The sequence below is a fragment of the Andrographis paniculata genome, unplaced genomic scaffold (assembly GCF_009805555.1).
Source record: "Andrographis paniculata isolate CXL003 unplaced genomic scaffold, ASM980555v1 Contig32END, whole genome shotgun sequence".
NCBI lineage: Eukaryota > Viridiplantae > Streptophyta > Magnoliopsida > Lamiales > Acanthaceae > Andrographis > Andrographis paniculata.
This window is the reverse complement of record NW_026137565.1, coordinates 5,834,168-5,846,376: the sequence shown is the minus strand read 5'-3', so window position 1 is coordinate 5,846,376 and position 12,209 is coordinate 5,834,168. Positions and strand designations below refer to the sequence as shown.

Genomic DNA, 12,209 nt, shown 5'->3' with positions numbered 1-12,209 from the left:
TTAATAAAAAAAAAACAAAAACAAAATTGAGTATAGTTAAAATGGTAATAATGAGTAGGTTTGTTTAGCTATGATGTATTTGTTTCAGGGTTTGAGTTACAGTAATGATTTGAATAGTAAAAATTTTTAATCCTAAGAGTTATACAATATAATATAAATTGATGTTTATTTGAAATTTTGAATGTAAAATTTATTTTTAGTATAATATAAAAAAATAACAAATAAGTATTTTTTTGATATTTTGTGGAGAAGTTAATGAATAGTAGAAATTATGTAAAATGTGTCAAATAAACACATGTTTTTATATAAAATGATTTCTCATAAATATTACTACCTCCGTTATATTTACCTTTTGCGTTGTTGTATTTAATATTTAAAATATTTTTATATTTGTATAATTTTTTTATACAAATGTTCTTCTATTAGTATTAGAAGACACTAATTGAAATATTTTTGTAATTTTTTATTAATTTGTACTATGTTCTAATATAATAATTAATATTCAAAATTCAACGCGCAAAAGTAAATAAGACCTTAAAATGAGAAGAGTGTAGCATTAAATAATATAATATTGATATATTAATACAATAAATAATATATATATATATATATATAAATTACTTACTCACAAAAAGTCAATTCAAGGCATAATATTACTATTTTTTTATATTATCAATACAATTTCACATATCTATATAATAAAAACACACATCAATTCAGAAATATACATAGTGAAAAAATTCAATAATTTTTATTTTTTTATAGCATATGAAGTAATAGTATAATTTTTTATTAAAAAAAATAAATATGGATTTAATAATATATGATAGTAGTAGCTTTGGAATCATGCAAGGACTGCCGTAGCACATGACAACTCTTTTTATTTACTCTTGTTTTATTATTATTACTATTATTATTATTCTAATCACCAAAAATTCAAAGATACAATGCAATGTCGTACAGAATAGTATTAGGGTGAAACTCAGGCTAGATCACGCTAAGGAGCGAATGGATAGAAACTTAAGCGATTAAAAGAGAGAATCATGCACTTCATGGGCACCAGACAGTGAGAGAAGGAGAGAAGGCGCGCGGAAACTAAAATAACAGCCAGCTGAAAAACGTTAGCTAGCAGTTTCTCACATACCTCTATAGATCAATCATCTGTTGTCCATTGATCTCGTGTTTTTATTGATATATGTTGAAATAAGAGAGCATTTAAACTGAAATAACATAAAATTAGAATGCAATTTCCTTTAATTGCCTCTAAAATCATCTCAATTAATTATTGACTTTAATTCAATATAATTAAAAACACTGTATAATAATAATAACAACAATAATAATAATAATAATAATAATAATAACAACAACATAACCTTAACCATTATGACTCCACATAGTATTAGCAGCAGAGTATTATTATGCATGCTCATTTGATTGGGCATAAATTTTAATAAAAATGAGTAATAATTATTATTTTTTTATAATAAAAAAAATAAAAAAATAATAATTTTTTACTTAAAAAGAAATAATAATAATATTTTTTTATGACAATTCAAAAATAAAGTGAGTATAAATTTGAAAGAGAGTAATAAATAATTAAATAAAACACAAATATTATCCCACGGCACACAACAGCCACACACACATACATATATATATATATATGCAAGTTGATTCTGTCTGTGGAGGCTATAAATAGTCGCGAGCACCAAGGAGTTCATCAGTTCCGCGAGCACAGTACTGTCATATATCACACATCAAATAATTTACTTTAATTTCTGCAATGTCTGCTAAGATTCCCCACCACCACTACACCACCATCTCCTCCCCCGCCGCCGGCGGCTGTTTCTGCACTTTTCCTTATCCCGGCGCCGGAGGATCCGTCAATTACGCATTGCAGGCATTTGCGAGCTTCAACGACGACGACGACGTCAATTCTCCGGTGTCGGTCACCTCGTTTCCTGAGCAGTTGCTGGTGTCCGAATGCGGCGGCCTGCAGGCTGTTCCGCAGATGTCGTCGGAAATCGAAATTGGCAGCTGTGACTATCAACCGCCGCCGCTCGCCGGCGATGACTGCAGCCGGTTGGTGCCCAACCTCTGGCCACCGGCTAAATATCCCACGCCTGCAGCTGCTGATCAAAATTGGGTATTTTTTTTTATTTGAATCGACATGTCTGGAAATTTTTCATTTCGATTTCATTACCATATGGATTGATTATTTATTGATTGTTTTAAGTGCAGCCGAAGGAGACGGCGGCGGCGGAGGTGACGAAGGTTGGACGATATTCCGTTGAAGAAAGGAAAGACAGAATTCTCAGATATCTGAAGAAAAGAAACCAGAGAAATTTCAACAAAACAATCAAGGCACGCATACATATATATATATAATTAAATCATTTGTAATAAATTATAGTGATATATATATATCTAAATATGCAGTATGCGTGTCGGAAAACCCTAGCAGACAAGCGTGTCCGAATCCGGGGAAGATTCGCGAAGAATGTCTCTGAAGAAGAAGAAGATGAAGAAATGCAGCAGATGATGGTGGGCACAAAGCATGTTGCAGAAGCTTTTCATTACCATCAACAAAGTTCCTCATTTATGACGACATACGACGATGAGGACGAGTGGTTGCAGGCAGCCATGGATAATCTTGTGCAGCTGCCCTACTTATAATTATACTTAATTAATTAATTAATTCCATGCTCGTCGTCTGGAGATCTAGAAGGAAGAATCCATGGATATATATATTCGTCGGGTGCAATGCCAATGTACAAAGTACTCATTTCAGCTTCTTAATACAATTAATTAAAAAAAAAAAAAAAGAAATTAGATATCGTTGATCGATCAATAATGGCAATGTGTGAATTTATGTATTCTTTATAAGCTAATCACTAATTAATTCCCTTTAAGATAGATAATTAATCACACATGTTTGAGAAGAAATTGAATTGACTCGTATATAAATTAATTAAATTATATATATGTGGAAGAAATTAAATTGAAGAAACCCTAAGATAATGGGGAGGGGCAAGCAGGCATTCTTTCCAGCGTAAGAGAGCACTCAAAATCTAACTGAAATGACTGCAAGAAATTTATAGCCAACATTGTGTGATACTGTATCTGATTGCCCAATTAATTAATATAATTCATGGTTTTGTATCTGAGCCACATGTTTTAGTTGATGAACAGAAAGAATTGTTGATTGAGACTTGAGATCATAAATGGATCGACTCGTGTCAAATTAATTATCACACATGTGATTTATGACTAATCAATCAATCAATCCTATCTATCCTTAATTATAATTTGTTGGATGATCATGATTTCATCCATTAACGACCTTCGATAGCAAGCACTGCAACATGGGATGAATGGAGGAGTAGACAGTTAGGTCGTTTTCAAGCAACAGCTAGCTAATTATGTCGTCGTTTTCAAAGCAACAGTATCGATCATGCATACAGATATGAAATATATATATATATATGTGATGAATAGAAATAGGAACTGGGAACAGGGAATAGGATGGGTGATATGAAGCAGCAGCACTGAGAGGCCTTGGAATCTCAATGGAATCAACATAGCCATCATGATCATGCTGCCGCAGTTCAGCAACTGTCCTTTGAGGTGCTGGAGGGTTATATATATATATATATATATACACAAACACACACATGTAATGATCTCTTAGTGGGGATCAAACCCCCAAATAATCTTTCTGCATATATACATCAACTGTTACTCCATGAATATATATATATATATATAGTAAAAGGACAGCAGCAATAAGAGCTGCATGTATATATAAATTTATGAGGCGGAAATAACTGGATGACTTTTGGAAAAGAAATCCCACCACATTAGGTAGAGAGAGAGAGAGAGAGAGAGAGAAAAGAAGAAGAAGAAGAAGAAGATTCCATGGTTCCACAGATGATCACAGTTAGAGAAGAAGATCTTCAATTCATTAATTCCTGGAGGACAGGACAGGGCAGGGCAATGAATTGATCACAAGTTGACTGTAATATATGTTTTGTATCCCTAAAAGTCATCCAATAATTTAAATCTCCCTCTTGACGGTGACTTGTGTTTGCCATCCCACTATTTATTCATCATTACAATTATTTCCATTAAGATCTGCAAGCAAGCTCCAGTCCTCCATTTTAATTTTGTTGTCATTGCAATTTGCATATGATCTGGGCTTCCCTTTCTTTTCAAGGCCCATATTTAATTGCATAAACCCATAACTTCAACATCCATATATTCCAATTTTGTAATAATAACACCAAGTTAATCTAACTAAGCCAGTACATGTGTTTTTTCTTTTCCGCACAAAAGCAGGAACAGGATATTAAAATATTAATTAATTAATAGATTGTATATTTGGATCGTCTTTTTGCAATGTGTTTTCTAGTAGACCACCGCCATAGCGTTTGAGCCGACTTGAAGGATCCTCCGTCCGTCCGTCCGTCGGGTTCCTTGCGACCGCACGCACGCACGCTGTCGTGGTCATCTTCATTTTCGCTTATGATTAAACGACTTTCTGTAGAAATTCCGTTCGGCTTTGTTCCAGTATTCGCGTTCTAACATGAATTCCGACCCTGAGAAAGATAAATTCTTGAAGGAGTTCGGGCAGGATTACGGGTACCCTAACGGGTTCAAAAGCATCGACCAGATTAGAGCAACTGAATTCAAAAGACTGAAAGGTTTGGGTTTTCCCCTTCATTTCGTTTCGCTTTTCTTTAGACCAATGATCAATAATATAATCCAAGTCTTTGTGTGCGGAAAAGACTTCTGTGGAGGTTCGATTATTGTTATGTATCTAGGAAGGTATAATAAGTACTTGAATATGGGCCAAGATAACTAATTCTAGAAGAAAAGATATTGGAATTTCATGGAAATTCAATTCTTCTTCGAATTGATGTTTGCTATTCTCTTCTATGTTTCTTGATTTGGATGTTGTAATGCTGGGAATATGCAGACGTGGTGTACCTGGACCATGCTGGAGCAACTTTGTATTCTGAGCTGCAAATGGAAGGCGTCTTCAAAGATTTGAATTCTACTCTATATGGAAATCCTCGTATCCTAAGGAAATCATCTTTTGGTTGTGAAGAGAGATGATTAGCTTGCTTTTCAAAATTAAATTTTAGGAATGTGAATTGGCTCCTTAACTAAATTTATATAGATAGCCAGAGCAACTGCAGCATGATAACCAGCGACATTTTGGGCGAGGCTCGGCAACTGGTAATAAGCTGTTGTTTGCATTAAGCTGTTTTCAACGGCGTGGTTGATATGATGAGTGTGTTTTGCATTGCATTTAGTGCTGCATTCAACTTTGGGTTGTGTCTGGAAAAGTATCAAAAAAGTTAGCCTGGATAATGAATGGTAGATTTTGATTTCGGTGCAGATTCTAACATTCTTCAATGCATCTCCTCGAGAGTATAAATGCATATTTACCTCTGGAGCCACAGCTGCATTGAAACTTGTTGGCGAGGCATTTCCATGGAGCAGCAGGAGTACTTTCATGTACACGATGGAGAATCATAATAGCGTTCTTGGCATCAGAGAGTATCCTCCTCATTGAATGATTTTAATAATGGAAATTTGACCTTTTTTCCCTCAGCATTCGAACTGGAACATGCAAAAATGCTTGTGCGTGCTGCTTTGTTTGCATCGGATCTTGTTTCCTTTAACTGTTTCATAGGTATGCCCTTAGGGAAGGATCTGCAGCCATTGCTGTTGATATTGAAAATGTTTGTGATCTTGATCCAAGATGCAGTGGAGAACCAGCCATTAGATTTATACCACACTCCCTACAGAAGCGAGGAGAAACTGGATTCAGGGAAAAGGACCAAACCAGTTGAGTAAAATGCCCTGTTTGCCTCAGGAAGGATGTATTTGTGTTAGATTTAATGTATTGAACCTCTTAAATTTCTATGCTTGTATCCGTCTTACCTGTTTCATGCATTTACAGGCGATACATACAATTTATTTGCATTTCCTTCGGAATGCAACTTTTCTGGCCAAAAATTCAACCTCAACCTGTTAAATGTTGTAAAGGAAGGTAACTATGAAATGTCGGGAATATCAACATGTCGCAGGTATGATAAGATATTATGACTGAACTACTACTAAAATGCAAATGCTTTTCTTCAATATGAAAGTCGGCCTTATGCTTATTGTAGCATGCAAATGTAGAAAAATCCTTCTCACAGTGCAAGCCTCAATTTATAGTTTCATTTATTTCAATATCTTGTGTAGTGGCCGGTGGATGGTTCTGATTGATGCTGCAAAGGGAAGCGCTACATCACCACCCGACTTGTCAAAATACAAGGCAGACTTTGTTGTTGTTTCATTCTACAAGGTAGTTTTGCAACTTGTCTAATGATTTATAAGTGGCTTGAGGCTTATTGTTTTCAAAATTTCCTTCCTACAGCTATTTGGATACCCAACAGGAGTCGGAGCTCTTATAGCCAAAAATGGTAAACATAAGACAATTGGGTATTCTATCCTGATGTTTCCAATTTGAATTTCTTAAGAATCTAGGCAAATCTGTTGTTATTTTGAATTTGTTATATTGTTATAAATCAATTGACTAAATGTCCCCATTCCCAAACTCTGAATATGATAGATGCTGCAAAGTTATTGAAGAAGACCTATTTTAGTGGAGGTATAGATCCCTTTTTTTGTGGCTGTAAAGAAATCTGGTAGCCTTAGCTGTATTTCATCTTAGACTTGTGAAATATTTCAGGCACAGTAGCGGCATCAATTGCGGATGTTGACTTTTACAAAAGAAGAGATGCTATCGAAGAACACTTCGAGGATGGCACCTTACCTTTTGTGAGCATCGCATCCCTTAAACATGGATTCAAAATCCTCAACACATTAACCATGTCTGCTATCTACAGGTCTGGCAGAAGTTTCCATTTTTGTAATAATAGCATGCAATTACAACTGCGGCTTGTCATGACATATGAGGCATTGTTTCTGATGCTGATTCTAATCTCACATAGCATATGACATTGCAACAGTAAAAATTTTACTGACAAAAAGCACGCTCCAAAAATTTTATTCTGTATTTAAATCATTTCTTAAAGACCTATGTTCTAACTGAATGTTGATAATTTGAAGGCATGCAACGTCCCTGGCTTCATATGTTAGGAATGAACTGATGAATCTGAGACATTCGAATGGAGACTGTGTATGCACATTATATGGCTTAAAGTATCCTGAGGTTAGCTCCTCCTTAAATATCAGTCATTTATTTGAAGCTGAAATATTCCATAATACCGATGTAAAGCATAAATATCTGGAAAAAGAATTTAGTCGCATCATGCAACCCTGTAAAGCTCTTCCAATGAGTTCTTTGAACAATTTATGTTTTAGCTTTTAGAAATGTTGTTATGTTTTTCATGCCATATATAGCTACTTGTGATGTATTTTGATCTTGCATACCTATCACTTATGCAAAAAGTTCTTATTTCAGTTATTACACGATGGGATGGGTCCTGTAGTGTCATTCAACTTGAGGAGGCCCGATGGAACTTGGTTTGGTTATCGAGAAGTGGAAAAATTGGCATCCTTGTCCAATATTCAGTTAAGGGTAACAGCTATAGCCTCTTGACCATGAAAAGTGCCTGTCTTTCTTCACGCTCTGATTTCGAAATGGATTCTATTCTATTGAAAAGCCTTATAGGACCTTAATTAAGAGTGCAGTATTTCAATGCTGTTTCTTATAGGCATGCTTACCTGGAATACAATGTTTTTGGGATTTTTAATGTGCTATTTCCCTTTTTGGCCCCTGTGCTTGTGCTTAGACAGGGTGCTTTTGTAATCCTGGTGCATGTGCAAAACATCTTGGTTTGTCTCATTCCGATCTTCTCTCCAACATTGAGGTATATATTTAGACGCATAAACGAGCTGTTGTAACCGATGAAGTTTCGACTGCAATCTATTTATTTAATACGCAATTTCTTAATTCAGGCAGGGCATGTTTGCTGGGATGATCATGATATATTGAATGGAAAACCAACAGGAGCAGTTCGGGTGTCATTTGGTTACATGTCAACATATGAAGATGCCAGGGTATTCTTTTATGAATCAAAGATATCCGTGTATTTCCTAACGTCATGTGCGAAATTCTTTACGTTACCATTCCTTTTTTGGATATCTGTATGTCATAGTTTTGAATTTCTCCAATTTTTGTCTCTATAAGGCAACTAAGCTGCTGTTTAGCTCATTGTCTTTCAACTACACATCAGAGCACTTTTTTCTTTTTCTTTTGGCTTCTGGAAGATCATAATAATTTATTTCCTATTTTTCAGTAATTGCAACTGTTAATATTTAGCACCAGATACTTGAAATGATTTTTAACAGGGTGGCAATGTAAATCCTATTATTTTCTTTCGTTGACATCTATTCTCTATTATGACATGTTTTTGCAGATGTTTTTGAAATTCATCAGCAATTCATTTGTATCAGTACCACCTCAGCCTTTATATCTGGATTCGTGTGCTGCAAAACCTTTACATCTCCCTGTTGAAGGTTATTGTCCGGAATTTGTAATGTGTTGATATTGAGGCTGCATGTTAGCTCTACCAATGGCCATTAACTTTTGTCTTATGCTCAATTGTAAATGTAGGGGTTGAAAGAGATTCTGCGGGATGCTTTCTGAAGTCCATTACTATTTACCCCATAAAATCTTGTGCAGGCTTCAATGTGGATAGCTGGCCTTTAACCGCTACTGGTAATTATAGTTGGTTAATTTTTCTAGCCAGTTTTTGCTTTAACTAATTATCCCATTCAATTCATATGCTGATGGCCATGACACATGGGTAGTCAACCACAACTAAATTCTTGCCACTCTAGTTTCTGCATGTGTCTCTACCGAGCAGCCAAACATATTCTGCTTCTTTGTGTCTATGTCTATGCTCGTATTACCAATGTGTACCTTTTTCTAACTAAAAAAGAAGTCAACCTTTATCTATTAATGCTCGAAGTAAGGTATGCTAAACTTGTATCTCTTTCGATTTCTTATACACTTTATTTTGTGCTACAAATGTCAGGATTGTTACACGATAGAGAATGGCTTCTGCGGAGCTTGAGTGGGGAAATCTTGACCCAAAAGAAGGTGAACTATAGTCAAATCAAGATACTGCACTGTAGATAGGCTTATCAATAGCATATGATGTCTTGTCTTGCCATTTTAATAAAGCACTTGAAATTTCTAAATGTTAGGTACCAGATATGGGGTTGATTAGTGCAGTAGTTGATCTCAAACTTGGACTACTTGTCATCGAATCACCACGTTGCAAAGAGAAATTGTACATTGAACTTAAATCTGGCCAACTTATTTCTTCAAAAGAAGTGGTGGAAATATATTCTCAGAGGTATGAAATTATATTCCGAGGCCAATATGTTTACGTAGAACCAGATCACTGTTGTTTCAATTATTTTCTAACATGAAATATCATGCCTAATCTTCATCATATGTTCGATATCTCATTAGCTGTTCCATGACAATAATTTTGAGCAACAACTGAAATCAACAGTCTAAACATTTTTGGCTTAGTGGTAACCATGAGTTCTAAATACTCAAAACAGAAAGTACAAAAGAAAAAGGGAACTTCGAAAAAATAAAGGAATGACTAAGAACCTTTTTCTGTTGATTAGATATGAAATTCAAGGCTACTGCAGTGAAGTCGACATTTGGTTTTGCAATGCTATTGGCCGACCTTGCACCCTTGTAAGGAGTTGTGCATTCCAAAATCCCATGTGCTCTGGTAGGAATCGACTATCCGGAATGCATAAGGAGGGAGAAACCAGATTGAACTTTGTCAACGAGGCACAGTTCTTGTTAATATCTGAGGAAAGTGTTGCCGACCTGAACACCAGACTAAAATCAAGTATGATATTCTCACCTACTTTTTTAGGCTATTACTTCATTGTGCTAAAAAAAGGAAAAGCTTGCTCGGTGTTTGGCACTTATTTGTCACCCCATGCATAAATTCAAGATGCAAAAATACTTTCCATGCCTTAAAATATTGAAAGAGATGCCCATCGGAAAGGCCTAACCTTTTTCTACAATTGTTATTGTGACAAGAGTTGCATAGTGGCTCCAACTACCCGGCCACTGAAGTCAATCCGAGTAGATTCCGTCCCAACTTGGTTGTCTCAGGTGGCAAACCATACGAAGAGGATGGATGGAAAAGTCTGAGGATCGGACGGACAGATTTTGTGGTTAGTTTTCGCGTATTATTTATTACTTTTGAGCATATTTCAATTGTTATTAATGATCAGTTGAATCAGTTCTAGATGATTCAAAGAAACAATAATCTAACAATATCTTGGTTGCTCATACAACTTTTTTAAATGTGCAGTCCTTGGGCGGCTGCAATCGATGCCATATGATCAATATGACTCTCGAAGATGGGACTGTGCAACGATCCAATGAGCCGTTAGCTACTTTAGCATCTTACAGAAGATCAAAGGTTAGTTGTGGTTACTCCTGAATAGCAATGTTATTTCTTGTTCTTATTTGCAGCTTGTAATGAAACAGGGGAAGATCTATTTCGGCACATTGCTGAAATTAAGCGACGATGTCGAACCGGACACCCAGGTTTCGGTGGGACAGGAAATAATTGCGAAAACAGATTAGCCTTGGCAATACTCTTACAAGGAAAGGTTCTTGCAATCCTGCTTGCTTGTTTATCATTCATAAAAGAAAATACAGAATATTACAGGAGTAAACTATACCATGATTTCTGTAATAAATCAAGTGTTCTCTCTGCTTATGTTTCGCAATTTTGAAGCATAAAGGTTTTGTTCTTTTTGTAATGTTTTTACTAAAAATTTATGATTTATTTTCATAAAATATTGTTAAATTAAAATTTAAATAAAGAATACATGAACTAATAATTTCAAATCAAACACACCCAGAAATACCACCTTCAGGCTCAGGTCGACTATTTTTAACTTAAAATCCACGAGTTATAAATAAGGCTCGTAGTTGGGCCAATATATGTTTATCTGAAATTAGTTTTTTTTTTTTTTTTTTTCCAATTCCCACTGGGTTTATCTATTTGTTACTCTTCATCTCTTACTAGAAACTATTGTCAATAAAACTAAATAGGGATCATTTCAATAATTTTCTAAAACTTATTAGTCACAAAAATTATGCATTTTATTTTTTATTTATAGTGAAATTTTTTATATATTATTTAATTTATATTCTTCAACATTATATAAGTATCTTATATGTACACTTATTTAAAAATTTATTTTACTTTATTAATTTATTTATATACTTCTAAAAAAAATTATTTTATCTTATAATCCATTAATATAAAATATTTTATTCATTAAAAAAATTTTATATTTAGGCTATATTCATGAAAAGGGAGTATATATATTTTGCGGATTGGACTCCAAATCTAATGAATGAATTCAAATTGGCAGAATACCCTAGCGGTCAGGTAAAATTAGTAATAATAGTATTTTTAATGTTATAAAAAAAAGAATATTTTAGAAGAATGAAATTAATTGTTATTATATGTTAATGTATGATATTTAAGTGAATAAAAATATATATGTATATATATTTATGGCATAAATTTGTGTAATAGATAGACTTAAATAAAAAATTGTTGGATATAGGAAAAAGTAGTAAATTATGGAGTATTATGGGTTGCATGGTAACCCACCAGCCCGGCCAAGCTATAATATTTACTCATAATATACGTATTTAGTTATATCAAAGAGCAAAAGAAGACTGTCAAAATTAATTGCAAATCCTTAAAACAGAGAGTTCCCAGAAATCTATCGCCCGCATGGTACAAATTGCTTTGCCATTGGTACAACCAAAATAATTATAACAATAAATGCAATGGTACTATGGACCAGGTACATTGATTGTACGATATGACGCGGATCGTAATCTGCTGCTTCGGATGCCGAATGGGCTGCCCGCTCACTGTGACCGCACGTAGATTCGGTCGGGACCGGACCAGGCTATCAGAATTGATCCGGTCCGGTCCGATTTCGACCTGGACTCGGTCCAATTAAACATTAACCCACATTGTCGGGGGGTTAATTAAGGTTAATTAGTACGAGTACGAGGTTTTCTTTCATATGCTTTTTACGACTTAACCATAGTTGTGTGAACAGCCTTTCAATTTTATTTTTTAAAATTCGACATATAATTATATTAA

The 12,209-nt window shown here is 34.6% G+C and overlaps 2 protein-coding genes across 4 annotated transcripts; both read left to right on the top strand.

Moving 5' to 3' along the window:
* Window positions 1-1,743: 1,743 nt before the first annotated feature.
* Window positions 1,744-2,794, top strand: LOC127247204 (uncharacterized). The gene is made up of 3 exons (XM_051268950.1): window positions 1,744-2,149; window positions 2,245-2,367; window positions 2,443-2,794. The coding sequence occupies exons 1-3, from the start codon at window positions 1,787-1,789 to the stop codon at window positions 2,677-2,679; spliced, it is 723 nt and encodes a 240-aa protein (XP_051124907.1). The 5' UTR covers window positions 1,744-1,786; the 3' UTR covers window positions 2,680-2,794.
* A 1,562-nt stretch (window positions 2,795-4,356) lies between these two features.
* LOC127247203 (molybdenum cofactor sulfurase) lies at window positions 4,357-12,208 on the top strand. 3 transcript variants are annotated; one of them, XM_051268948.1, is made up of 23 exons: window positions 4,364-4,706; window positions 4,982-5,080; window positions 5,186-5,244; window positions 5,408-5,568; window positions 5,705-5,859; window positions 5,975-6,101; window positions 6,262-6,364; window positions 6,437-6,482; window positions 6,632-6,670; window positions 6,752-6,908; window positions 7,132-7,234; window positions 7,487-7,603; window positions 7,818-7,895; window positions 7,984-8,085; window positions 8,445-8,544; window positions 8,642-8,746; window positions 9,066-9,130; window positions 9,238-9,389; window positions 9,673-9,905; window positions 10,103-10,239; window positions 10,380-10,490; window positions 10,559-10,683; window positions 11,902-12,208. In XM_051268948.1, the coding sequence occupies exons 1-22, from the start codon at window positions 4,589-4,591 to the stop codon at window positions 10,655-10,657; spliced, it is 2,466 nt and encodes an 821-aa protein (XP_051124905.1). In that variant the 5' UTR covers window positions 4,364-4,588; the 3' UTR covers window positions 10,658-10,683; window positions 11,902-12,208. The 3 variants fall into 3 exon arrangements, with proteins under 3 accessions (XP_051124906.1, XP_051124905.1, XP_051124904.1); XM_051268947.1 differs by lacking the exon at window positions 11,902-12,208 and having other exon boundaries at window positions 4,365-4,706; window positions 10,559-10,828; XM_051268949.1 differs by lacking the exons at window positions 10,380-10,490; window positions 10,559-10,683; window positions 11,902-12,208 and having other exon boundaries at window positions 4,357-4,706; window positions 10,105-10,239.
* The last annotated feature ends 1 nt before the right edge of the window (window position 12,209 follows it).

Coding starts and splice junctions, on each gene's coding strand:
- LOC127247204 (XM_051268950.1), top strand. CDS start 1,787: ATGTCTGCTAAGATTCCCCACCACCACTACACCACCATCTCCTCCCCC. Junction 2,150..2,244: donor CAGCTGCTGATCAAAATTGG/GTATTTTTTTTT, acceptor TTTTAAGTGCAG/CCGAAGGAGACGGCGGCGGC. Junction 2,368..2,442: donor ATTTCAACAAAACAATCAAG/GCACGCATACAT, acceptor CTAAATATGCAG/TATGCGTGTCGGAAAACCCT.
- LOC127247203 (XM_051268948.1), top strand. CDS start 4,589: ATGAATTCCGACCCTGAGAAAGATAAATTCTTGAAGGAGTTCGGGCAG. Junction 8,086..8,444: donor CAACATATGAAGATGCCAGG/GTATTCTTTTAT, acceptor ATGTTTTTGCAG/ATGTTTTTGAAATTCATCAG. Junction 9,131..9,237: donor AAATCTTGACCCAAAAGAAG/GTGAACTATAGT, acceptor TCTAAATGTTAG/GTACCAGATATGGGGTTGAT.